Consider the following 26,309-nt stretch of genomic DNA (forward strand, 5'->3'; position numbering starts at 1 on the left):
CTACAGTCTATATTATTTGTATTTCCCTTCAATATTCCATTTTATATGCAAGTTTTATCACGAAGGAGTCTTTTCTCAGGTCTGAAAGGCTTAGAGACTAGCTTGGCAAGATCTTAAACTGTCCTTCCCACCCTTTCACCTATGATGGTTCTGCACTGCAATGAGAGATATGCAACCACCCTACAATATAAAAAAAAAAAAAAAGACAAATTGCGTTTTACAGGGACTTGAGTTCATAGATATATCTAAATCAGTAATGATGTTCTAGGCTACATATACAGTAAGTAATTATGACAGAAGCTCTATGTAAACTCACCACAGGAGCAAGCCACTTTCCTAAACTGATTTTCAGCTCAGCTTCTTGCTGTTACTGCACAGATTCTGACAAATTGAGCATGTTTATTTTGTATTAGTTGTACCTAGCATAAAATCAAATAAAAATGCATTAAACTTCCTAAACACCAAATATTCAAGTCCCCTGCAGTGATTCTATTATTGTGCTTGGATTGGTATCAGGATGACCAACCTTCCATTACCAGACACAATTTAGATGTAAAGACAGCAGGAAAGCAACATTTATTGAATGCTTCACTTCCTGCAGTGGCAATTCTTCACATCCACTCAACAAATCTAAGTTGATCAGGTTCCTTCAATTTCTCCTTGCAATCCTTTTGCTCTAAGCATTCTGCATCTACTCTGTTTAAACTGAAAGACTTGATAGGCATAAGTTACACACTTCACTAAAAATTTTCAGCTGAAGAAGGTTGGTGGGTAATTTTTTTATTCCTTTTTAAAGCAGTGTGCTCTCCTTCCAAAGGCACAGCCTTCTGGAAAACTAACAGAAGTATTCCAAATGTTCAAAGCAGCACCCAGTTTCTTTGGTCTCATGCAAATCCCTTCTCCCAGCCACCCTAGCTCAATTGTTTTCCTTTGTGAAACTTTAATCCCAAACAGCACACCAACAAATCTGAACTCCACTGCGTCTGAATATGATCAATCAGTTCATGACCCACTTAGCAGCCTATATTTGCCATATCAGATATAACAAAGCCTACCCCTGTAAGATATCAGATCTTGGTAAACAACTGTCCACAGAACCTCCCAAGATGCTTATGATTTGAAACTTTGAACTTCCCCATAAATATGCAGTCCTCCACTGAAACTAAGATGACATATAAAGAATTAAAGCCTTCAGGTACAGAAGAAAAAGGACCTGAAAAAAACCAAAACACAAGTACACAAAAGTCAAATAACAAAAGTGTTTTTACTATTTAGTTCCATAGAATATTTTATAGAACAAGAACTGCAATGTGTTTCAATAAATTGGGCAGTCCAAAGCATTTGAAATATGATAATCTGCATCTGCTTAGCTTCATTCTGATTATTATCCCCTGCTGTAGTAAGTTATCTTTGCCACTTCTCAGAAAAATATACATAAAAACTATCAACTGCAGACAGCCATTGCAACTGTCATGGACAGCAACCTAACCATACCAGTACAAAACCTACTGGACGCTAGCAACTGTCTTGCCAAAAGAAGCAAAGTAATACTCAGTTTTACACTGTCTGAAAATGAAACTAGAAATTGTGTAACATATAGTACAACCAGTTTCTTGTCTTGTTCAGTTAAAAAACCTGCCTACAAAGGAGTCTTCAAAACTGAGAATGGGTCTGACTTTAAAAGCTGCTGTAAACAGAGCATTTGACACAATGTAATGTTTAGGGGTTTTTTTGGCTTTTTTTTTGAAAACAAGTATTACATCTCACCTGTACCAGGTATTTTTGGCTTCCATACATTACATATTGAGGGGCAAGGCTGTAGATCATATAACTTGTATGAAGGACTATCAACAGAAGTATCATACAGAGAAACAAGAGTGCTTGAGGTCGAGTTTTTCCTCTTCTGATTTTATAAAGCTGAAACCAGAAAACAAATATTAACGAAAAAATTTTCTCCCCTCCCACCCCCCCAAAGACATTTAAAAACCTGTTTAATTCAAGTTACAGCTCTAATTCTACTGAGAAGTGGGAGGCTGCTAAAATTACCCTCTGGCAACTTAATTCCAGTAAGTCAAAGCAGGTTTCCAGGTACATTTACCTACATTTCAAAGCACAGCTTTTTAACCACATTGCTTGTAATAATGATCCAGAACATTAACACACCAGCAGTTAGCAGCAAGATTTAAATAGTGTTGCCTATCACTGATAAACTGTGCCTTGCTTTGTCAAAGAATATTGTGTCCTTTGGTCATGGTGAGGTGCTATCAATACACCTCTAATGACATCTAGACAAGGAGGAGTTCTGAGAGATTCCCAGGCCCTGAGAAAATTTGCACCACCTTTTCCACTTAACACTGCAGGGAGCAATATAACACCTTGTTGTTACCCTGTAGATACCACTATTCTGTAATCCCTAAGCCTCAACCTGAGTATCATATTAGGGTAAAGGGGCTGGCAGTTGGGAAGGGTAAATGATGGGAGACCAAAACCAACAGCACATGTGAACTCCATGCAAGGACTCAGGGTCACTTTATGGTGTCAGCACATGAAAGGGTGACAGTATTAAATTGAAAGTAGGCACAGAAGCAAGTAAATACTTAACCAAGCATTACAGATATGAATGGCATACTACTGTTGGATATTAAGCTGCTTTTTCAAATATTTACATATTCCTTGCAGTATCAAGTAATTCTAGTATCACAGAATCATAGGATGGTTAGTGTTGGAAAGGACCTTAATATCATCCAGGCCCAATCCCCCTGCCATGCCACTGTACCATTATATATCTAATCAAGCTAAACCTGCCTGTCACCTGAAAAGCAAGGAAAACACACTGACTGTATGCATATCTCAGATTTTGACCATAAAATTCGTTAATACTTTAAGCTATAAGATTCTGAAATACTGCAACTTAGAAAAGTCAGAAGCCAAAATGCCACTGATTAAATGCTTGAGTGACCTGACCATACGGCTTGTCAAACTAAGACAGCAGTTTTTATCTGTAACAGAGCACCTCCCAAAAGCCGTGAAAATTGTACAACAGGCTTCTAACACTTATTAGGTATACAGACAAATATTGGATGTTGCAAATAGCATTATAAAGCAGTACATAAATAATGACTATTTATTAAATATATTTGATATCACATATTTGTTAAACATCTTAGTGAATATTATACACTAAACTCTTAAGTCATATTTACCCTTATCCAGAAAAACCATATACCCATATTTCGAATCCCTGCCATTGAAGTGAAGATAAAGTACATAACAATAGTTGTAATAAGAATATAATCCAATGGGAAAACCTAGAACAAGAATAACAAGCAATTAAAAACACAAAAGAAACAAGTTCTCCCCCCCCTTAAAGCTACATAAGTAGTTTCTACTTATAGCATCTGAACTAGTGGAAGACCTTTCACAAGTTTTACAGAGCTGGCTCCAAATAGAGCTAATATAGCTTATACAATAAGTTTGGGAAAGCAACTGAGCTTTTTTCTTAATTTAAAACTTGCCTTATTTTCATAGTGTTATGTATTTTTAGGACAATAAATACTTAACTCTATTCTTGAGAGTACATTTAAATAAGTCCACAGTGGCAAGTCATTTTAGGACTGTACAGGCATTCTCTTTTTAAACATTTCTGAACATATTTGCATACAAAACTTAATTTCAGATTTACATTAATAACAGCTCTAAAGAATACCACTGCTGAGCATTACTTTTCTGAATAAACTGGAAGCTTAGGGGTTCAAATGTTTTGGAAACCACGGGGAAGGAATGCATTGTGCCAACCCATTAAAACAAGATTATGGAAAGAATTCAACTAGGGGAAAGTAAAGCACTAGTTTACATTATGGCTTTTGCTTTTCCTAGCTTACCCACAACCAACTGCCAAATTCCTATGTGGCCATGTTGCCTTCCAACCCTACTGAAGTTAACAGGTGGTTGTTCTTATGTAGGGTTTTGTTGTGGGGTCTAGTTTGTTTTTTTTTTTTTTCAAAAATAAAGCATTACTGTAACATACACAAACACAGAGTGTAATATATATTTCAAAGTGCAATAAATATACTAAAAAGTTAAAAAGTGCATTTACTTCAACTTAAAGGGGATAAACTACCAAGTACACCAACAACTAGAATGTGATGTAGGGTATGGGAGAAAGTTGCTTTTATTCTGTACAAGTGATGTCATTCTTCATCTCCTCTATGTTCTCATCAGACAAATTACTTTCAAGCAGCACCTTCTGCAGCAAATCAAGATTTTCGTATCGGTATCTAGTAACTGAAATATTGTTAACAATGAAGTTGCCTTGATTTTAAAGAACACATACTAGACAATTTTTTATTTAAATGAATTACCTGGGGAACATGGCAGTTTGCCTTTGACAGCTTACCAGAAAACAGAGAGAAGTATCCACACATGTGTATAATCACCAGTTTCTCTACTTACTGTCTGAAGAACAGGTAACAACATATTCAACGGATTGGTCAGATTAGTTCCTAAAATTATAAATCCTGAGTCGAAGCCAGCCGAATGCAGAGCTTTGTCCAAACTGTGGTAATTCAGAAAAACTCCGTAAGTTTTGGTTCTATGGTTCTCCCAGAGGCTTGTCTTCAGTTTGATTTTAAGGGCAACTCAAAATGAAACTGAACTAAGCTCAGAGACTGACAGCTTTTTCATATCTACACAGACATATGCTTTGTTTTACCACACTCATTGCACTCGTCCTGTGAAAAGGTATATCGATTTCTGCACCTCCTTGGCATTTTAGCTTTTCCCTAGTTTGGGTCATAGGGCTTATTTGCCCAGTCGGCAAAATTAAAAATGCCAACATTTGAGACCTATGGTTACCATCAATCTTCATTGAAATTCATCAGATTTGCAGCTAGCTATATTGACTTCAACACCATGAAACAATTACAATGTAATGCACATCATAATGGATTATATATGTAACTTAATGCAAGAATTTAAACACCTATTACCCAGCCCAAGAAGTACCCACATACATTAAGATTCATTCAAGCAAGCAGAGTACTTCTGTAGTCTGAATTAAACTTCCTTAAAATCTATGCTTAATTTTTTGGCTGGATCAGAACTGCTTTTAGCAGCAGATCATCAATCAAGCTGAACCATGTCCTTTTTTGAATCTGTTTTAGTACATTTTGCTCAGTGTAATATACACTATTAGAATGAGAAATGCAGCTCTAGCTAAAAAAAAAAATGTTGCAAAGTGGGCTGACTTTTGAAGCAAACCACCCCCGATTTTGATGTCAGAACAGAAACCATGTAGTTTAAGTGGTTAAGAAAAAAAAATGAAATTACTTACTTTGACAAGAACAGAGAGACAGTGAAGAGTAGCGCCACAATGATGAAGAAAACTCCCCACACAATCTAAAAGTAAAGATTTATTACAGTTTAACTGAAAGTGCTTGCAGTTGATACAAGTCAAGATGTACCTAAGCTTCAATAAAGGACCAATGACCTCAGACTGCCTCAGAGATTACGCATATTTGAAACAGTAATTTTTTGGTAAATACTTAAGAGAAGTGCTAACAAAATGTTTACTTTGTTAACCAGAGCTTATGTCAAACATTTGAAGATTTGATCATCTGAGAAAACTACCTCTTTACCAGGTAGACACACTAAGCTCAGAAACAAGCATTAAAGTACATCATGTGCAATACAGAATCTAGCTGTAAATGAAAAGTGGTATTACGAATGCAGATGAGACATTAAATGAATGCAGCATTCAGCAGAATGCACAACCTGTACTTGCCATATCATACGGAAAAATCTTAACTATATACATGCATTTGGGTTTAATTAAGGGAAATCAGAGTGTGATTGGCCACTACACCTGTGTGCTCACCTTCTAACACAAGGCAACCTATGCACAGCTTAACCTTTTCCAAGCAAGAGGCCCCTTCTGTAACCCTACTCAGACACACTCAGTGACCAAATCACTAGAAATGAGTAAAATTCAAGTAACCAAGCCCACATACTAGGTCTGCCTTTCTTTCTTCTGCCTGCAAGTCTTCTCAGTTAATCAGCAGTATTGAGTATTTCAAAGAAATTTTCAAGGTTCAAGTTATAGAAATCATCAACTTCACAAAGTATTTTGACTAAAAGGTTTACATTACCTAAAAACTTAACTATGAAGTAAAGACTTGGGAAGGGACTAGCAGAAAAAATGCTTATAAATACTCAGGCAGTAGGAAAAATATCTGAGTTACAAGGAAATCCAGGTTAAGTGCTACTGTTATTCTAAACCACTATGTATCCACAAGTGATTAAAATGAGATTACTACATCAGAACTGCCAGAGGCCTCTCTCTTCTGGTAAAAGTTCTAGAAGAGCTTCCTATCCTTTTAGTTGCACTAGAAGAGTCATTTGCCCCACAATCTTCCTTTAGAGTGCATATCCTATTCAGTAATTTGAAATAGAAACAACAGCTGTGGTTATTTAGCCAGAAAGTCATAAGCACAGATAAGTACAGATAAAAATTTTTAAGGATCACTGTAATTAAATCAGATACTGCTATCATTTTTAAAATCAGCAACAGCAGGCTGTTTTTGCAAGCTTCTCCACACTATTACAGAACTGCCTGATGTAAAAAGCAAGAACAGAATTTCTCGGCTCAGCCAAGTGGCATACAAAACCCTAAACTAAGTTTACCAGGAGTAAATTAAGATTTTGTAAACCAACCACATCAGTTAAGATGGGCTCCACATCAGTTAAGATTGACTTTTCAGGTCTTAAGGGTGTCCTTGTTTCAGCTGGTGTTAAGCCACAACAAAAGGGATGTATTAAAATAAGCAAACAGCTGAAAAAGCTAGATAATTTAGTCCCTGAATATAATCATAATATAAGAAGTTTATTTTAAACAGGAATAATTCAAGCAAATTGGCAGTAAGTTTAGGGAACTGAAAGTAATATTCAGATATGTCTACATTGTTTTCACCATTTCCTTCTCATTTTCAATCTTTAGAGAAAGAAGCTACCTTCTTTCAAAGGTGGCTTCATTTCTTTCAGTTTTTACAAATGGTCTGAATCAAGTAGATTTGGAGAAATAAGGCTGCTCTTTAAGATCTTCATTAAAAACCAGGAAAGTGTTTTTATTATGCCCAAATAGAGCACCCAAACCAGCGACTTCATTCTCCACGCAGCCCTCTACAAGAGCTGTTCCTGTGTTTTTTCCAGGGCTACAAGCTAGTTCAGGAACTCATTCTTCAACTCTTAATCAGGTGCTCCCTCTCATTTCTATGGTGGGGAGTGTTGGGCAATGGTACACCAAGGTGAGCCCAGGTAGCAAACTCGTTCAGTTACACCTCCAACAGGTTCACCGTACTTCCTAGAAACCCGTGTCATAGAATACGCTCAGATAAGCATGCTGAATTTCCCAAGACGGTAACACTTTCTGATTTCCAGACCTGAGACAATCTAGATAGGCTTATTTCCAAATTCTATATGCAGGAACACAATGCATGGTCTTCCACATCAATGGGGGAGTTCTGTGGTTTAAATTATTTTATTAACCTTAAAACTTGGCACACAGCCATCTTGAAAAGGTTAAAAATTTTGTTACAACTGCTCATTAAAGATATTCAATGTTACAATGCTATTATTGTTCATCAGATTCTGAAGATAAGCTATCTGCAAACTCAGAATATTAGAACATCATTTATAAAACAGCTCAAATACTGTAAGCCTTATTAGGTACTGATATAGATATTAATATCAAGGTAAGTATTAACTCACACAATCCTACATATTTAAGTGTACTATGATTTTACCTCTCCACAGCAAAATCCCACTAATTATTATCTGTATTATCTGTATTATCTGTAGAGGAAATAGATGTTTGAAAAGAATTAAGACAGAGTCTGAAGCTCACATTACTTCATTACCTTTTGCCAACTACAGCAGTAGAGAGAGGTCCTTATCTCCTCTGGAATATGCCTGTCTTCCAAAGTGATGCATAACACTCTCAGAAGTAGTTAAGTAGTTGAAAAAGACCCCTTTTCCCATTTTAACATAAACTCCAGTCCCATTAACCATGAGATTGAAAAGTCTAATATTAAAGGCCTTCATTCTACCTTAGTTCATCCTGTATTTTCAAAAAGCTATTAAGACTAGCGAACCATAAGTGATTTGTAATTAACATCGACCTACATTTACGCAATTTCAAAGCATCAGCTGACTTAGTTCTTTCACAGAAGAGTTCCTTATGTTCCTGCCTAGATTTTCCTCATACCTCAACTGACTGCAAACCAATCAACTCCTCATTCCTAGTCTATTAACTAACACTTGGCCTACAATTAAGAGAATACCAAGACTCAGACTAGTAGTTGAGCTTGCAGCTTAGGCAGCCCAACTGGGCCTCATCAAGTGGTATCAACCCGACTAAAATTAAAAGCATACCTCCAGTTGGGTATCGTTTTGTATCTGGGTAAACAAAAGAATAAGTAATTTCCTTCCCCTGCCCCATAAAGTTTAAGATAGGTTAGAAAAACAATTCAGCAGGAGCTGCAACACTCACTGTTGCCTTTTACTCGCCACCTATAGCAAAGGACAAATCTGTCATTGACAATATTATTACTACTACTGTATGCTCTTTACTAGCTTTGAACCAACTAGAATATCTTCAAAGACTCTAAATACACTTAGCCATGAGAATTTACAAAATCATTTGTGTCAGCATAAATGAGAAGGAATCCAAGCCCCTGAGAACAGGAGTACACGTTCAACTTCAGACCAAAGGACAGCACTTAATCAAAACCTCGTGTTCTCACAGCAGGACTATTTATCAACTGATGCTGAAAAGCTTTTATAATAGAACAGGTGAAAAGAAAAAGACTGTGTCTCAGTCAAACAACACACGGGAATTAGTAAAGCCATAATGGGGAAAAAAAAACCCCAACCAACCAAACAAAGCAAACAACCTTTGATTTATATTAAGTCTAACTTTCAATGAAAGACAACCTTATTTCCTTCTGAAACCAGGATCTCAATGCAACCATGCCTCATGCTATGTAAGCTCCTCCACTACAATCAGTTTGAACTGATCCATTGCCAGGCCACTTCCTCTTATGCCTCAGCTACAACACACACCTGTATTCAATCACTTGCCACAGAACAGCTTTCAGAGGTGCTGCCTTGCACTTATATCACTTTGATCACCTCTTAAGCGTCTGCTTGGCTCTTCTAACCTACAATCTGTTTTACAAGCTAGTACGTATGTGAGTAACTGCCAAAATCCACTGAACCATGCTTTTATGCAAGACTGCAGATATTACAAAAACAATGAGTTGAAGTAATACCTACTAATACAACTCATAACTGCTGCCTGAAATGAGTTCCTTAAGCATCTTAACAGAAAGCATCTACACAAGCAGGTAAGGAAGCAGCTAAAGTAGAGAACAGTAACTTAAAGTTTACTTAACAGTTTAAAGTTTTGTTTCAGGCTTGAACATGTAGTGTTAAGAGACATGGCTAAGCAAAAACCAAGACAAAAATGTCAATACAAGAATTTCTCAGGAGTAAAAATGAAAGCTTACTACTTCTAGGTCACAGAATTGCATTTTAAGTCAAGCCAAATAATTTAGATGTAATCGATTTGTATATTTTTCCATTACTACTACACATAATCAAATCAGAAGCTGCTAAGTCTTTTCTTACATTATTCATGTTCTGCTTACATGATTTTCACTGGTACCTCCCTTCAACTTCCTAAGTGCTCCCGATCCCTGCATCATCCTTGTTTAAGTTACTCAGGCAGCTCTTTGTCTTCCATCCCTGCTCCCAGATCTCTGCCAAGCTAAGTTGTTTCACTGATGGACAACATGTGCTGCTGAAATAATCCGGGAATTAATGACTTCGTTTAGTCCGAGCAGAAATAACCACATGATCCACAAATTTATATGATACTGCTTTTAAATACCTCAAATTAACTTCCGAAAATAGTTAATATTCTCCCCTCTAAGAAGCTCAAAGAATACTGCCCAACTGTTTCCTACAGTGGCACTCACATACCAAGAAAAACAAAGAAAAAAGAAATGTGAATCTGATTAGGACAGCTATCCCAAGACTCTGAACTAACACTGATGCCACACCCAAAACGTAAAAAAGCAGTTATCCTTTCAGAGCTGGTATCCATTACCAGAGTAAAGAAAACTGGTGGCACATTATTTAACAGTTATACTGGCCAAGAAGCAAAGTTAGATTCCCCATGGTAAATACTATTTATATTGGGTTTCCATGACAGGATTTTGGTAGCAGAGGTGCTGTAGGGGGTGAGAAGCCAGAGGCTGCCCTGTGCTAGACAAAGCCATTTCCAGTTGGCTTCAGACCCACTGCTGGCCAAAGATGAGCTCAGGCGTCAAGCTGGTGGCCCCGTAGAAAAATACATGTAAGAAGCAGGAGAATAGAGACAGTAGAGAGGAGCAAGAACAGAGAAACAGCCCTGTAGATACCAACATCAGAGAAGATGTTGCTGCTCCAGGCAGTCGAGCAGACATTCCTCCCTAGCCTGGTAAAGAGGACTATCTGGAGCAGGTAATCACACTCAGTCTTTAGAAGACCCCACACCAGAACAATTAGGCATTTTCTGAAGGAAGCTGTAGCTTAGAGATCCTACATGCTGAAGCAGGTTCTTTTGACAGGAACTACAGCCCATAGAGTAGACCAATGCTGGAACAATGACAAAGTATGAGAAGGAAGCAACAGCAGAAGTGTTTACAAAATGATGGTAACTCCTTATTTCACATCCCCACTCTGCCACTCCAGAGTCAGGACTAAATGAGTAAAGTCAAACCTGAGAAACAGTGGGTGGGGGAAGGAATGTGTTTTAAATGGTCTTTAGTTTTGACCACTCAAATCAATATTAACTGGCAATTTTCCTCAACTCTGTTTTGCCCATGACAGTAACTGGTCATCACCATGTCTTTCTCAGTCACATATTTTTCCATCTTACTTCTTCCTCCACCCTGCTGATGGGGAGTGAGAGAGCACCTGGGTTGGCATCTGATAGTCAGCCAAATGAATCCACCACACTGTTGCATGACCTTTACAGGAAGTTTCAGGTAATCTGGCAAACATGGGTTTAAAGCTATTGTTAGATGAAGCAAAACACTTGGTATTAAGTTATTATGCAAACTTAGGACATGAAATATCCACACCTCTTGTTTTTCATGCTGCCAACCTCCCTGATGTTGAAGATACAGATCTGAATGCAGCAATAAAGCCTGGCAGTTTAGCCACACCACCTCTCTTGGGCAACTAAACTGACTCCTGACAGTGCCTACAGTCTGCACTAACGCTGTGCCAGCATAGCTGTTATTCAAGCAATTGCCTACAATTCCCCAAATTCAGCTCTCAGGGCTCAGGGGTGTGTAAATCAAAAGCCCATTAAAACAAACAAAAAAACAAAAAAACAAAAACAAACCCAGGAATGTCCTAGCCCTCCATCCTCAAGATAACATGAATTTTACCTATGCTTCTCCAAGGGCCTTCAACAGCAGGCACAGAAACTGACCGATCTATACAAAGTCTTTATTATCCTTAAGATTAGACAGGAGAACAGTTTCCCCTCTCCCTTGCTAGGGTTCAAGTGTACCACTCTTATTTATCAAGAGAATACTGTTCTCTGTAGCAGCCTGCATACATGCTTGGACTGACACCCACGCCTTTGAGTCTCTACTTTAGCTAAGCCCCATGAGCATGCTCTGTATATAGAGGTCTCAATCTTGAAGACTGAGTCTTTATTTTCTTACATTACTCACCTTGAGCATCTCTTCAGTTAGTTCACAACTGTTTTGAAGTACCCCTTGAGAAACTGATTCAGTAGTCCCAACTTACCATTGTTGATTAGGCTTCCACATTTCACAACCTGTACGCTTGTTTACATATTGAATGAATATAATTATGTGCTTTGGAGTTGTTTAGTTTTCTTCCCTAAACAGCTTTTATATCTATCCTTAGAGTGTACTACATTTCTTCTGCTGCTGTCAGATGAAAGTGTGGGAAACCATAATACAGAGGAAAGAAGCAGTAGATATGGTATTGTCGTGATTTAAACCCAGTCAGGTAACTTGCTCACTCACTCCCAGTGAGTGGTGCCGAGCTGACAACAATCGAGGTCCGTCCCTCCCCCCGCACCGGGGCTCTCCCCTTCCCCGCTCCCGGAGGAATGGGGAGGAGGATTGAAAGAGTGCAACTCCTACAGGTTGAGACAAGAACAGTCCAGCAACCAATGTACAACACAAATCACCACCGCTACTATCAACTACAACAATGATAAGGGAAAATAACAAGGGAAGAGAATACGATACCACCGGCCAAGAAAACGAGTCCCACCCGGAAGCCCGTGTCCTTCCGGGTAACTCCCAGTTACCCCTCACCCCGGGCATGACGTGCTGTGGTATGGAATACCTCCCTGGCTAGCCCGGGTCAGGCGCCCCGTCTCTGCTTCCTCACAGCTTCCCCTCCTCCCTAACAGAGCATGAGCCTCACAGAGTCCTTGGTCAGGGTAAACATCACTTAGCAACAACTGAAAACATCGGCATCACCAGCACTGTTCTCAGGCTGGAAGTCAAAACACAGCACTGCACCAGCTACCACGAAGGAAAAAACATGACTGCTACTGCTGAACCCAGGACAGGTATCTACAGGAAAGGTTACATTTTGTAGAAAGAAGTTAAGACCAGTTTGATATCACCTGACAAACCCATGCTGACCATTGCTCATCTACTTGGGATCTTCTGCATGTGTTTTTTTTGACTAAATTGAAAAATAACCAGCTTCATCTGAGTTTTATTTAGCTTTGAGTAAAACAATTGTTCTCAAAATTTACTTAACTCTATGACAAAAAGAGAAAAAAAATGTTAGTCTTCAGAGAAAAAACAACTGGCCCTGTTTAACACCAAATCACATGCTAATAGATACTCAGCAGTAAAAAATTAAAGTAAGAATATAGGAGGACATTATCCAAACACAATATGATTGTAGAAGTCTGAATGTAGACACTAAATTAACACTGCACCTCAAAGATTAAGTGCTATTCTTAAACATGTTATTCTGCTGTCAGTCCCAGTAAGAGTCTGCAGCTCCCATAAATCTGACCTTCCCAAAGAAAAAGCAGAAATAGCATTCTCCTTATCTAGTCCTTGCCTCACAACAAATGCAATTTCTAAGTCTGACAAATGGCCATATTCTTGAACAATATGCAAGTTGCACTGAAGATGGAGTTTTGTTTATTGCTTTACAACACTTCCAAGAAATCTTCTGCACTTCTATATTGGTCAGAAGTATTACATAGGGATATTTAAAAGACTGCCTTCTTTTCATGAAAGGCACAAACTGAACAAGTGACAAGTTACATATTTGCAAAGCCAACTGAAATGCTATTAAAGTAAAACAGTCCTGCAAGAGTTGAGATGTTATTAAGTGATGGACATTACCACCTTCACAGGACAGCTCCAAGAAAGTAAAACAAGCTTTGTAGAATGCTTCATAGTATAACCCTACTCTATGTGAAAATCTGTCCCTGAAAGTGTTCAAAACCTGTTTAGATGAGGTACTCAGTGACATGGTTTACTGGTGGCCTTGGCAGTCCTGGAGTAATGGTTGAACTTGATGATCTTAAAGGTCCTTCCCAACCTAGCTGACTCTATGATTCTATGGAAAAAAAAATTATGAACTTAAGAATCAGACTAAAGGGGAGTTCAAGTCAACAATCCACAGTGACTGCTAGTTATTGAGAGGAAAAATAAGTATTCAAACCACAAGAACAGAGATGCACTAAAATGTCATCCTGACCATAAATCTGTAAGTAACAGTAACTAATGACATTGTACACTACCTATGAGAATACAATGAATTATTAAAGCCCTACAGACAGTAGATATAACCAGTGAATTTCTCAAATCTAAGGTTAAACTGAAAAGTTAAAGAAACTACACAAGCTATTAAAAAAAAATCAAAGAATCCAAACTGCTGAAGTGAATAGCCAGGGGTATTTGTCCTTTAAATGAAATAGCTAAATCTAGATTTCTAATGTATTGTAGAAAGATAATTCCACTGAGAATTTCACACTGAAAGTTTCTGTTTAATTGCAATTTCAGGCCCTTTCCATTGGTACTCAGCATTAACAATAGCAATGACATTACAGGAAATCGCTTATAGCCCACTGGCTTTTCAAAGGGCAGCCTACAGTTTAAAGTAATGCTAAAATTTCTTCCTGCATCTAGCTGGCAAAAAATACAGTATATGGCAATACTGTTCTGGAGAAGTACTGGGTTTTAAAACCACCTATCTACTGAAATCAGAGTCCTACCACCAAAAGAGACCAATATCAAAGCTTTGCACCAGTAACAGTCTCCTTTGCACTGCTAAGTATCAAGTTCTATGCAGCTAGTTTACTACTGATCAAGTACTTAGTAAGATGCTCATTCCAAATGCATATATTCTCAAAATACCTCTCACTTCTGTTGGCTACATGTAAATTAGATTAACCCAAGCTACCCAACAGCTAGAATTCTTCCTTCTTTTCTTCTCATTTTCACATGCCTGAGGAAAAAGACAGCCAGATTTTCCATGGCAGTGGCACTACAGTAGGTCACCTAGGACTTTATAATTTTCAATCTTAACCAGAGTTTACACAAAGTAAAAGATTTTCCAAGAACCTGGAGCTTGCCATAGGACTGCCATTCTGTAGTGTAACAGTAATTTAAATAATAAGTGATAATTAAATAAATAGCTGATGTCCAGCATGGTAATTATTAAACTTGACCTATGATTTATATGGCAGGAAGAAAGATGGAAGTTATTCCAATTTAAGCCTCAAAAAGAGAGAAAAAGTTTTACCTTTAGAGGTCGGATAGCTTCACAGAACTTTGTCCACCAGCTTTTCTCAACAGACTCCAGGTGCCTCTCTCTTCTTCTAAGTGTCCTTAGTCTCCCTTCTAGTTGTTGTAAAGCCCGTCTATCCCTTGATGACAGAGGACGACCATCTCTGCACTGGTTACCAAAAAGATAGTGCAAGACTTTGTAGTATATATTTCACACTGTTTCTGTGCATACCAAGAGGATGAAATGCAAGTCACAAGACGCAACAAGGGAAGTCCCATTAGATGGTAGAAAACTTTCCACAATGAGGATGTTAAAAAAAATTTAAAGAGTGGGGAGTCTCCATGGCTAGAAACACTCAAAACGCCCAGATGTGACCTGAATAACCTGATCTAAAACCTGAAAGGGGTCCTTACTTTGTGTTATCAGGTTCAAACCTCTACTTTCAGAGGCCCCTTCCAATCTAGTTCAATGATTAAGCTAATATATTAAGCTTTACATTTGTACTTCTTCCCAACATTCCACTAGACAGTCAGCTATGTTTCTTGCACTCACAAAAACAAGACAACTTGCTGTTCCAAAAATTAACCTTACAGAAATCTAAACAAGAGCCATCATTACCCCAAGGATTAGTTGAGTGTACTAGCTAATTGTTTGATGATTATGTTTAAGAATGCACTCCAATTATGAGCCTCTAAATACTGAGCAGGCACCACTGAACTCTGTTGTAACTAGAGCAGCACATCTTTGTATCTCAGTTATACACTAATAAGCAAAAGTAACAAAAGAGGCATTAAGTAGCTGAACCACAATTGTTTCTAACACTGATGCTGCCATATAACAAACTGATTCTTACATAAAGATTTTTACAGCTTAAATATATTTTTATATATGTATATATATATAAAGTTTTGAAATTCACTATTCCATTTTTTTTCTCTTATTTTAAAAGAGCCTTCCTGAAAATAGTGAAACTTCACAACTGGTAAAGTTAAAGCACATCTATTTTAGATAAATTTCTCAAATTCTGCAACATTAAAACCACATTCAAGGCACATGTAACATTTAAATTGGAGATGACAATGTACTTTTAACAGGAACACATTCTCCATACCCTGTATAGCATTACAATGAATTGAAAAAAAGTCAGTTTATGTAAATAGTCCAACCTCCACAGCTGCAAGTCAAGCTGCGCTTATTTAATACTAATAAAATAAAGCTACCAGGTCTCTTAGTAGCAGAAGACCATATTATATGCTAATTTTTTTCAGTAGCTTAAGTAGCATACTTTCATACCTCTAGTTTTCACTGTACATTTCTCTCAGTAACATCATTTGCTTCACAACTTCATGCAAATGCAACTGAACAACTAGGATTTCAATCACAGACTGCATCAGAATCCTGATGATAATCCATATGCCAAATAAAATTAGTTTATACTAATGGTCACATTAAAATATAGACATAACTTAAAGACTCTCAGCTTTTGATCCTGTTTGCTAGTTAGATAAACAAGACCAGTTGCTGGAAAACTCTCATAAGCCAGCAGCCGTCTGTAATAAGTAATGCTCCATTTTTCAGGAGTTTCCCACTTTTCTCATATTGATTTCAACAGTACTGATACCTTTGTTGTTGCAATACTCTGTATAAACTCCAAACGAGGGGAGATTGCTTTTTAGGTTTCATTATGCAACAGGATTTCTAGAATACTGAAGGTGCCCACACTCTGTAGAGGTAGCTAAGTATCAAGGGAAAACTGTTGAAACTGTTTTAATGCTACTGAAGTCTACTGTCCCAGAGCACACAGCCGCACAGAAGGACTCACAGGATGAAAGCGATGCATCTTAATGTCCCTTCCCCCCACTCTGGGCTTGAAAACACTGGTCAAACCACTTTCTGAAAAAGGGTTAAGAAAGGGTGGGAGATTATCCCTAGCATCCTGTATGGAAAGGATAAATCTTATCCTCCTTGGGCTTGCACTCCTAAGTTGTTCAAAGTGTCATGCTTACATTAGCCATAGCTTTTCAGTGAGCTGCAAAGCCATCACGGGTTTACAAGTGGTGTTAACATCCTAGGGGTGTTCAGGATTCAGAACAGAGACTTGCATATATATGCTTTTCATAAAGAAATCATTTATGACAGCAAGATACATTAACTAGGGAGCAAGAATATATAGGCCTGTTATTTATTCACAAAGATGATTAATAGTTTGATGAATCTAACTCATGGCAGCTCCATGTAGAAAGTATCCAGTGTTAATAACTTCACTGAGTATCAACAAACAGGATGTCTTACTGGTAGCAGAGTAAGTGAGGGTAGTATTACTCTGTGAAGTATCTCTTCCATATACCCAAGCAGGACTGCAGAAGGTTGAGTTCAGGTCATCAGCACCATTATTAAACTAAACAAAAACAACTACTGCTGCAGGACTGAAAGAAAACCTAATTGCTACTACAGTAGTGACCACATTGGTTTTCAAGTAACTCAAATACCTGCAAGCTAGTCACTTCTGACTTGCTATTCTTTCTGGAGCAAAAATCTCTACAGCATGACCATAAACTAGTAATCAAGGAAGAAAAATAAAAATAGAGTCATTAATGAAGTGATAACAGTGAAGATCATACCTTTGATTTAAGCCTTAATAGATGTTGCTCCACTTCTTCAATATCTTCACTGTTCTCTAGACGTTCATAAGCCGCACTGGTAGTTCCCTTAATCAAGTTTAGAGGCAAAGCTGACATACCATAAGCCTAAAATAAAATGGGGACATTCAAATTTTCTTCCATACATTTTCATCTGCTAAGACTGCTGTATGTTGCAACTATAAGGTATCATTGTTAGCTTTTTTGTCCCCACCCTACTCCTAAGACAAACAATTTTTTTTTTTTTTTAGTAAAGTGTAAAAAACATGCTATGCAGATTCCAGTGTCCTGAATTGTTCCAGTGGTATTTAAGCATTTCAGGATCACTGAGACAAGAGCATATATAGAAACTTCACATAAGCATAGCACAGGGAAGATTTATCAAGCTGCCCTTTAGGGGTTTTCATCAAATCATTATCTTCCCAAAACCTTACTTTCCCACTTTAGACCATAATCAAAACATTGTGCAATATAAGAATGTCTAGATATTGAACTTAAATAGTTTTAGAAGCAAAGTATACACAATTTCCTTTTAGACAGTAGTTTTCAATTTATTTTAAAATGAAATAATTTGGAAGTATGTGATTTACTAGAAAAAACTGTGCAGTAAAGAGACATGGCAGAAGCATGGTGAACATCTAAACTCATTTACACTCCAAGACTACCTAGATAGCCATTCATATTCATAAGTTTTTTGGCATTTACTCCTAGCAAACCCTAATACCATTAAACGTGTTCACCAGCTTCTGCATCAGCACTATGCTCAGATTTTTCCAAGACAAAGTTTGTAAGTTCTCCACTACAAACGAAACATTTGAAATGAGGTAATCAAGAAAATGGCACTATTTCCTCCCTGCTACCCTCTAAGTCTTACAGATACAGGGCAAAGTTTCCCTCAAGCAGTCTAAAAACATCAGCCATAGCTTTTTTTTATTTGTGTTATTATGGGTGGCAGGCTGTCGGGTGACAGATTGTTCTAGGTGCAGAGGTCAGCAGGAAGGCTGTTCTTTCCCTTAATCACAAATAACATGCAGTTCTTCTAGAGTGCTTGATATCTGAATATTTGCTAACTTCATAAACGAGCAGTTTTCTGGATTTTCACAGGAATACTACTCCCAATTTCAAACACTGCTTTACATTTCACACTGAGAATAGATATAATACAAATGCTAGTGTTATAAATGTCACCATACGTGCTATCAGTTCACATGAGCTTGAAGCACACAAGACTTGATTTGACCTGCTTAAGAACCTACTTAGACATACTAATGTCTCCTGCATTGTACTCAGAGCAAGACACAGTCCATTTTTTTGGGGTATTTTTCTACATGCTGAATACCCTGCTACCAACACCCATTTCTAAGCCCCTTTAAGAAAGGGGTCTTATTTACTATTACTGTAGCTCTAAACCACATTAAATAGTTAAATTCATAACCATTTCAATATAAATATCTGACACCAAGTCCACAAATTTAAGTTTCACTCTGCAAGTGACAATATTTCATGATTTCAAGAAACATTCCTCCTAGTATTAGGTTACATAAGCATGAAACAGAAATTTTAAACAGTCTGGCAGCCTTGTTCGTTTACTATGGAATTAGTTATCTAGTGTTCAGAGTGACAATTACCAGTAAATTATTGGAATAGTGTCATTTAAGTTCAACAAGCAGACAGCATATGTCTCTCTCAAGAGGCTTCAAACTCAAGGAAACAGTGGTACAAGTTAAATCACTGAAAAGAATTGAAAGTAGGAGAAAAGTATTTTCCTTCTTGAAGTATATACTAGCAAAGAATAGATTCAGCTAGATCTTTGACAACTTGCACTACATGACTTTTTTTATAGGTATGAAGTATTAGAATTGGTTTTACCATAGACTCCTAGAGAGTAAGTTAGGCTATCAGTTACCTGCTCAGCATTACAGGACTTCATAGCTGAGAGCCTGATTTGTCACTCAAAGCTACAGCTTAAAAAAAAAAAAAAAAAATACTTTCAGCACTGTTTACATACTGTTCCAAATACAGTTAAACTCCCCCGCCCCGGTACAAAAGGTAACTGGCAATTTCAATCCCTATGTTAGAGATTTTTGCTGTAAAAGCTCTACAAATAAGGGAAAGACACTCTTTATCACAGGCTAGTGATGGCAATGAAATATCATGCTTTCCAAAACATTCTAGAAGCTCGTGTTTGCACACAAGGTATACAACCTACAGAAAGGCCTACCTACAAGATTAAGTATTTTGGGTAAAGAAAAGAATTCAAGTTTTGTCTTTAATTGTGGCTCAGTTTTCCCTTTAGTCCATTCTTTGAGACCACTAAGCTGCTCTGCTATCTACAGGAGCTAAAAAAGCGGTCATCTCCAATCCTCCTCGTCTCTAAGCTGAAGAAAGAATCCTTCCAACATTCCTGTTTGGTTGAAAGGGTTTCTATCACCCTCTAATCACTTTCACAAGCCTCCACTGGGGCCTCTACAGTTTTTCAGTCTCTTAAACTAGGGGACCACATCCTGATACCATTCCCAGCTGTGGCTTTGAAAGCTCAAAGTACAGTGGAACAACCATGTCCCTTGATCTAATGGTTATGCTCTTGATGATGCAGACCCAGGACACTGCTTGCCTTTCTGCTGCAGGGCACATTGCTGGCTCATGCTCAGCTTGCTATCCACTAGGACTTTCAGTTCCTTTTCAGCAGAGCCATCCCCAGCCAGTCAACCCCCAGCATAAACTGTTGAGCGCAATTAATGCGTTTCAAGAGAAGGCCTTAACATTCGCTAAACCTGATGCCATTCTCGTTGGCCCAAACTTCCAACCTGTCAATGTCTCTGCAGTTCACAGAATCATAGAAAAGTCAGGGTTGGAAAGGACCTTAAGATCATATAGTTCCAACCCCCTGCCATGGACAGGGACACCCCCCACAGTTCTTCAGTTGTAACTACTTTTCCCAGTTGGAAATAATTCTCAAACTCTGATTATGTATCTAACTCCATCAACCAGATCACTTCTGAAGACTGAATAGTATTGGGCCCATACTGACTATGAAAAGCTCACTCAGGTCTGGCTGCTAGTAGCATAACTCCAAAATTCAGTTGAAAGCATAAATACCATCCACTTTCCTAACTAGAATGTAGGCTGTGGAACCAAAAACATTTCCAAGCCAGAGCCAGTGGCACTTAGTATATAGAAACACATGCAGCAATGAGAAATGCTATGATAACAGGTCTATACAATTTTACAAAACTAAGCTTAGGGACAGTAAGATTTCACCGTTAAACACAGGTTTACAACTGTTCTTCAAACAGCCACCATCAACTAACAAATATCAAGTTATTTACTCAACAGAAGTAGTTAAGGAATAAAATTCAGAGCTCTAAATCTTCTAAATCAAGGTTTCTACAAAGCAAACTGCAACTCAAAGTGATGCATTTTCTGGTTTTTGCAGACATCAAGCTTACTCTAGTAACAAAGGAAGTCTAAATTCCTCCCTTGAATACAAAAGATGCTAATAGTAAGATGTTAACGCAAGTAAACCTCCATCATCTGTGGCGGGAAAAAGCAACATTGGTCCTTCAAGACATTAGTATACAGAATAAAGGACAGAAAGATGAGTCACAGAATCAAAGAACCACAGAACAGGTAGGGCTGGAAAGGACCTGAAGTTTAGTTCCAACACCCCTGCCATAGGCAGGGACACCTCACACTAAACCATGCTACCCAAGCCTCTGTCCAACCTGGACTTGAACACTGCCAGGGAGGGAGCATTTACAGCTTCCCTGGGCAACCTATTCCAGTGCCTCACCACCATTAAAGAATTTCCTCCTTATATCCAATCTAAACTTCCCCTGTTTAAGTTTTAACCCGTTACCCCTTGTCCTATCACTACAGTCCATAATGAAGAGTCCATCCCCAGCATCCCTACAGGCCCCCTTCAGATACTGGAAGGCTGCTATGAGGTCTCCACACAACCTTCTCTTCTCCAGGCTGAACAGACCCAACTTTCCCAGCTTATCTTCATACGGGAGGTGCTCCAGTCCCCTGTTCATCCTCGTGGCCCTCCTCTGGACTTGTTCCAATAGTTCCATGTCCTTTTTTATGGTGAGGACACCAGAACTGCACACAATATTCCAAGTGAGGCCTCACGAGAGCAGAGTAGAGGGGTAGGATCACCTCCTTCCACCTGCTGGTCATGCTCCTTTTGATGCAGCCCAGGATACGGTTGGCCTTCTGGGCTGCGAGCGCATGCATGCTGGCTCATGTCCAGTTCCTCATCAACCAGCACCCCCAAGTCTCCAACTGGACATTGAGCCATTAACCATAACTCTTCGCATGCAGCCACTCAGCCAGTTCTTTATCCACTGAGTGGGCCATCCATCAAATTGATGTCTCTCCAGTTTAGAAACAAGGATGTCATGCAGGACAGTGTCAAACACCTTGCACAAGTCCAGGTAAGTGATGTCAACTGCTCTGCCATTGTCCATCTGTTCCACAACCCCATCATAGAAGGCCACAAAATTGGTCAGGCAGGATTTGCCCTTAGTGAAGCAATGCTGGCTGTCACCAACCACCTTGTTGTTTTTCATATGCCTTAGCATGCCTTCCAGGAGAATCTGCTCCAAGATTTTGCCAGGCACAGAGATGAAACTGACTGGTCTGGTCATCCATTTTCCCCTTCTTGAAAATGGGGGTTTTATTACCCTTTTTCCAGTCATCGGGAACTTCACCTGACTGCCATGATTTTTCAAATATGATGGACAATGGCTTAGCAGCTTCATTCACCTTCTCATGTGATGTGTCACAGGTCTGAACAGAAGCTTCATTAGTTCAGTTTCAGGGTTGCATTTCTCTTCAGGCTACTGTAGAAGTTCAAGGCTTGATACAGTTTTAACCCCCTGGGTTGGTGCAAGTGTTAAGTTATTCATGGGCTACTATTTTGGGCATCTGCAATTCAACAAGCAAGCAATGTATCAAAGATAGCACAGGAAAACCAAAGCTGTACCCTAAAGCCAAGGGAGAACTCAGTCCTGAAACAGATCAGAAGAGCCTTTAAAATAGTTAAGACAATTTAAACACATGAATTTTGACAAAACAAGTTGTTGTGGTTTAACCACAGCTAGCAACCAAGTACCAAGGAGCTACTCATTTACTGTCCCTCTCACCTCTCAGTGGGATGGGGAGAATAAGTAAAAGGTAAAATTCATAATAGTAGTAAGTAAAGGGAAAAAGAGGAGGAATAAAATCCACGCAAACCCAAGTGAAGCACAACACAATTGCTCACCACCCACTGGCCAATACCCAGCCCAACCTGAGCACCATTTGGTCTCTCCTTGTTGACTCCCCCTAGTTTATATACTGGCCATGATGTGCTGTGGTATGGCATACCACTTTAGATATTTTGGGTCAGGTATCCTGTCTCTGCTCTCTTCTGGCTTCTTGCACCTCTTCTCACTGGCAGAGCATGAGACTGAAAAGTCCTTGATCAGTGTAAGTATACAAACAACTATAACAGTGCTATTAGCATTATTCTCACACTAAAGCTGAAACACAGTACTGCATCAGCTACTAGGAAGAAAATTAACTCTATACCAGGACCATTTAATTACCATGAGTAATTAAAGCTTGACATATTTACACCACTGAAACAAGTTTACAGAACCTATTTTTAGACAACTTTTGCCCAGAAGGGTTACGTCAGATAAAAAGCACTGCACTGAAAAGGAAAAACAATCATTCAAATCTAACAGGTGATTACAGCATAAATGGTTGCTTTTTGCACATAGGTTCTTCAAATGAACTAAATCTAGTGCTAAACACTAACTGCTCAGGCTATCTGCTCAGGTACCTGCTAATACATGCTGCAAAGTTAGGTCTCCAAAATCTCAGGCTCTCTCTGCTGTTACTGAATGCCTGATCAGCTTCACTGAAACCCCATTTTATAATATTAAAAAAAATAAAAATCTAAATTTGTATTTAAAGCAATTTATTTCAGAGAAGACTCCCATCTCTTGAATCCCCACAAGAGATCCATATAAGACATCACCCCATATCAGTTAGCTTAAGAGCTGGAAAATAAACACTAAGAGCTCACTACCTAGTGAGTAAAAGTTAGAGGCATCATTCATGGGCAGCTGTCTTACTCTGATTGGAGAGTCTGCCCACAAGCAATACAGGTAATATCTCTGGATGGATGAAGTTTATGTTTCTATTTTGTAGATTTCTTGAATTAGATGGCCTTCTACACTGAAGGAAAGAAAAAAACAAAACACAAAACCAAAAACACCCTCCCCCAAAAAAAAACCAAACCCACACAACCCCAAAACAGAGTAACTTTAAGCAAGAGAAAACCCAGATTACCTATCCTATACAAAGGTTAGGTAACAAAACAAAACTCTTAAGACTCCTTATCTGCTATTCACTGAAATGGTAGCTAGGTCTAAAACAGCTATTTGCAAAGAAATCTGCCACCAGTAAACCAGGACAAGCTCACATGAAAGCAACTATTACTTCAATACTGTTTATGCAGTATTAGTAGCACCAATGAAGAGCAAGAGGCATACTCTGGCTGTTGTCTCAGCACACCACTGAAGCCAAATATGCTCTGTGCTCCAGACAGAGCATGGAAATACCTCAAGAGGAGATTACACGAGTATTGATTGCAGTTTGCTGAATCTTCATTTCTCCCATGTCTCACTGCTTCCCATCCTGTCTGCAGCAGATCCCCCTATTCTCCTAATAAGATTCAGAAGAAAGAGTTGCTTTTCTCAACCTTTGGTCTCTTGCAGACTTAATATCTTGCAACATTTTAGACTTGCCAAACTCACATAGCCCATGCCTAGATAACGGAGCAGTCTTTCTTATTAGCAGCCTGGTATCTTAATAGTCACTCAGGAACAGAAGACAGAAAACAAGTAAAGTTGAGCCAAGTTGTAAAATTACATTTTACAAAAACTTCAGCAAGCAACTATGTCAGGGATAAACCCTTAAGTATTAAAAAGACTTGGGAAGGTTTTCCAGGAGAAACTGTAACTGCTAGAGTTTAACATATATAAATTGCACAAGCTACCAAAGAGTTCCACTGAAAAGTGTATATTAAGGTGGGAACACCTAGTAATCAGCCAGGCCATTAGCAATCAGATAAGCCATGAGGAGCACAGAAAAACACTGAAATTAATACACCAAATGTCTTCAGAAGAGAGTTAAGAAAAGTTCAAGCTAACTTTGAACACCTACTGCAAAAAGTCTGAAGCCATCAGGTACTATAGATTAACTAGAAGTTGATTATAGATCACTTTCTACATCTGCTGTGTACAGCTAATAAGATAGGGTCTAAATGATTAACTCATGGCACAAAGTGAATAATTTTTCCTTGCTAGATAACTAACAGAACAGCTAAGTTATTTCTGATCAGTCTGGTACACAACCAGCACTGCAACTAAAGGTACTTCACCAACTTTCTCTGATTAAATATATTTTTGAGAATTAGACTAGTGACTTCAAGAAATGATCAGCAAATATTTGTATAGCATAGCAGAAAGACTCCTCATTCCATTTATTTTTAGAAGTCCATATATCAAGCATGTGGCTTTTAGGTGCCATCACTGAGGTGTTTTAAAAGGTGTAAGTGTAATCTTCTGCAAAAAGTGTCGAAATTAACGCTGACAAACATTTCTTGCATAGCACTGCCCTCTAGCGAAGTCACACAAACCAGCCATATAAAAATAACAGAACACCAGTGTTTAAAAGACATAAGAAATGATCACAAGTTAAAATTTACAAGTATTCAAACCCTTATTTTCTTACAACAGCTTGCTTCAAGACTTCACCTGAGAGTTTTAACATCAAACACAAAATGTACAATTCTACCCACTACACTGTGATTAAAAATGCATCAAGTTAAAAACAGGTAATATCTAGTTAATATTATGCAGCGCTTTAACAAAATAAAAGTCTATATGGCAAAATTCACTTCAACATGAACGGTCCAACAAAAAAAAAACAACAACAAAAAAAAAAACAAAAAAAACCACTCCACTTCAAATTAGGCCTCCATGTTTTTTGAAACTATACCCTCCTCCATGCAGCTAGATTGAACAGTTTTCTTGAAAAGTAATCCAAATTCAGTAGCAGTCATCTACTTCCGGACATTAACTGATCTCCATCTCTAGCTATCTATACATACTACCATTCTAAAGATAAAAACCATATTTCAAGAACCTTATTTCCAGATCAAACATGGCAAACAGTGACAGTTGTTCATGCATCCTCCCTAAACTGTGAAAAGGAAGAAGCCACCTAAATGCATTTGACACCTGGGCCAGAGCAATCCCAGGCAGAGGTACAGGTTGGGCAGAGAAGAGATTCAGAGCAGCCCTGTGGAGAACGACTTGGGGGTGTTGGTCAATGAGAAAATGAACATGAGCGGGCTTCAGTGTGCACTTGCAGCCCAGAAAGCCAACCCTACCCTGGGCTGCATCAAAAGGAGCGTGACCAGCAGGTGGAAGGAGGTGATCCTGCCCCTTTACTCTGATCTTGTGAGACCTCACCTGGAATATTGTGTGCAGTTCTGGTGTCCTCAACATAAAAAGGACATGGAACTGTTGGAACAAGTCCAGAGAAGGCCCACAAGGATGATCAGGGGACTGGAGCACCTCCCATACGAAGACAGGCTGAGGAAGTTGGGGCTGTTCAGCCTGGAGAAGAGAAAGCTGCGTGGAGACCTCATAGCAGCCTTCCAGTATCTGAAGGGGGGCTATAGGGATGCTAGGGAGGGACTGTAGTGATAGGACAAGGAGTAACGGGTTAAAACTTAAACAGGGGAAGTTTAGA

The 26,309-nt window shown here is 38.6% G+C and overlaps 1 protein-coding gene across 1 annotated transcript in view; it reads right to left on the reverse strand.

The window, feature by feature from the left end:
- LMBRD1 (LMBR1 domain containing 1) overlaps positions 1-26,309 on the reverse strand; it is an 83,358-nt gene that overhangs the window by 19,256 nt on the left and 37,793 nt on the right. The window contains exons 8-13 of the mRNA XM_062608141.1: positions 17,475-17,600; positions 14,869-15,021; positions 5,333-5,397; positions 4,453-4,555; positions 3,204-3,308; positions 1,768-1,917 (exon numbers count right to left, since the gene is read on the reverse strand). Coding sequence (XP_062464125.1) covers positions 1,768-1,917; positions 3,204-3,308; positions 4,453-4,555; positions 5,333-5,397; positions 14,869-15,021; positions 17,475-17,600 — 702 coding nt within the window. The remainder of the gene's footprint in view (positions 1-1,767; positions 1,918-3,203; positions 3,309-4,452; positions 4,556-5,332; positions 5,398-14,868; positions 15,022-17,474; positions 17,601-26,309) is intronic.

Source organism: Pezoporus occidentalis, unplaced genomic scaffold (genome assembly GCF_034315485.1).
Source record: "Pezoporus occidentalis ecotype Australia unplaced genomic scaffold, CSIRO_AGI_Poc_V1 ctg13, whole genome shotgun sequence".
In the NCBI taxonomy this organism is placed as follows: Eukaryota; Metazoa; Chordata; class Aves; order Psittaciformes; family Psittacidae; genus Pezoporus; species Pezoporus occidentalis.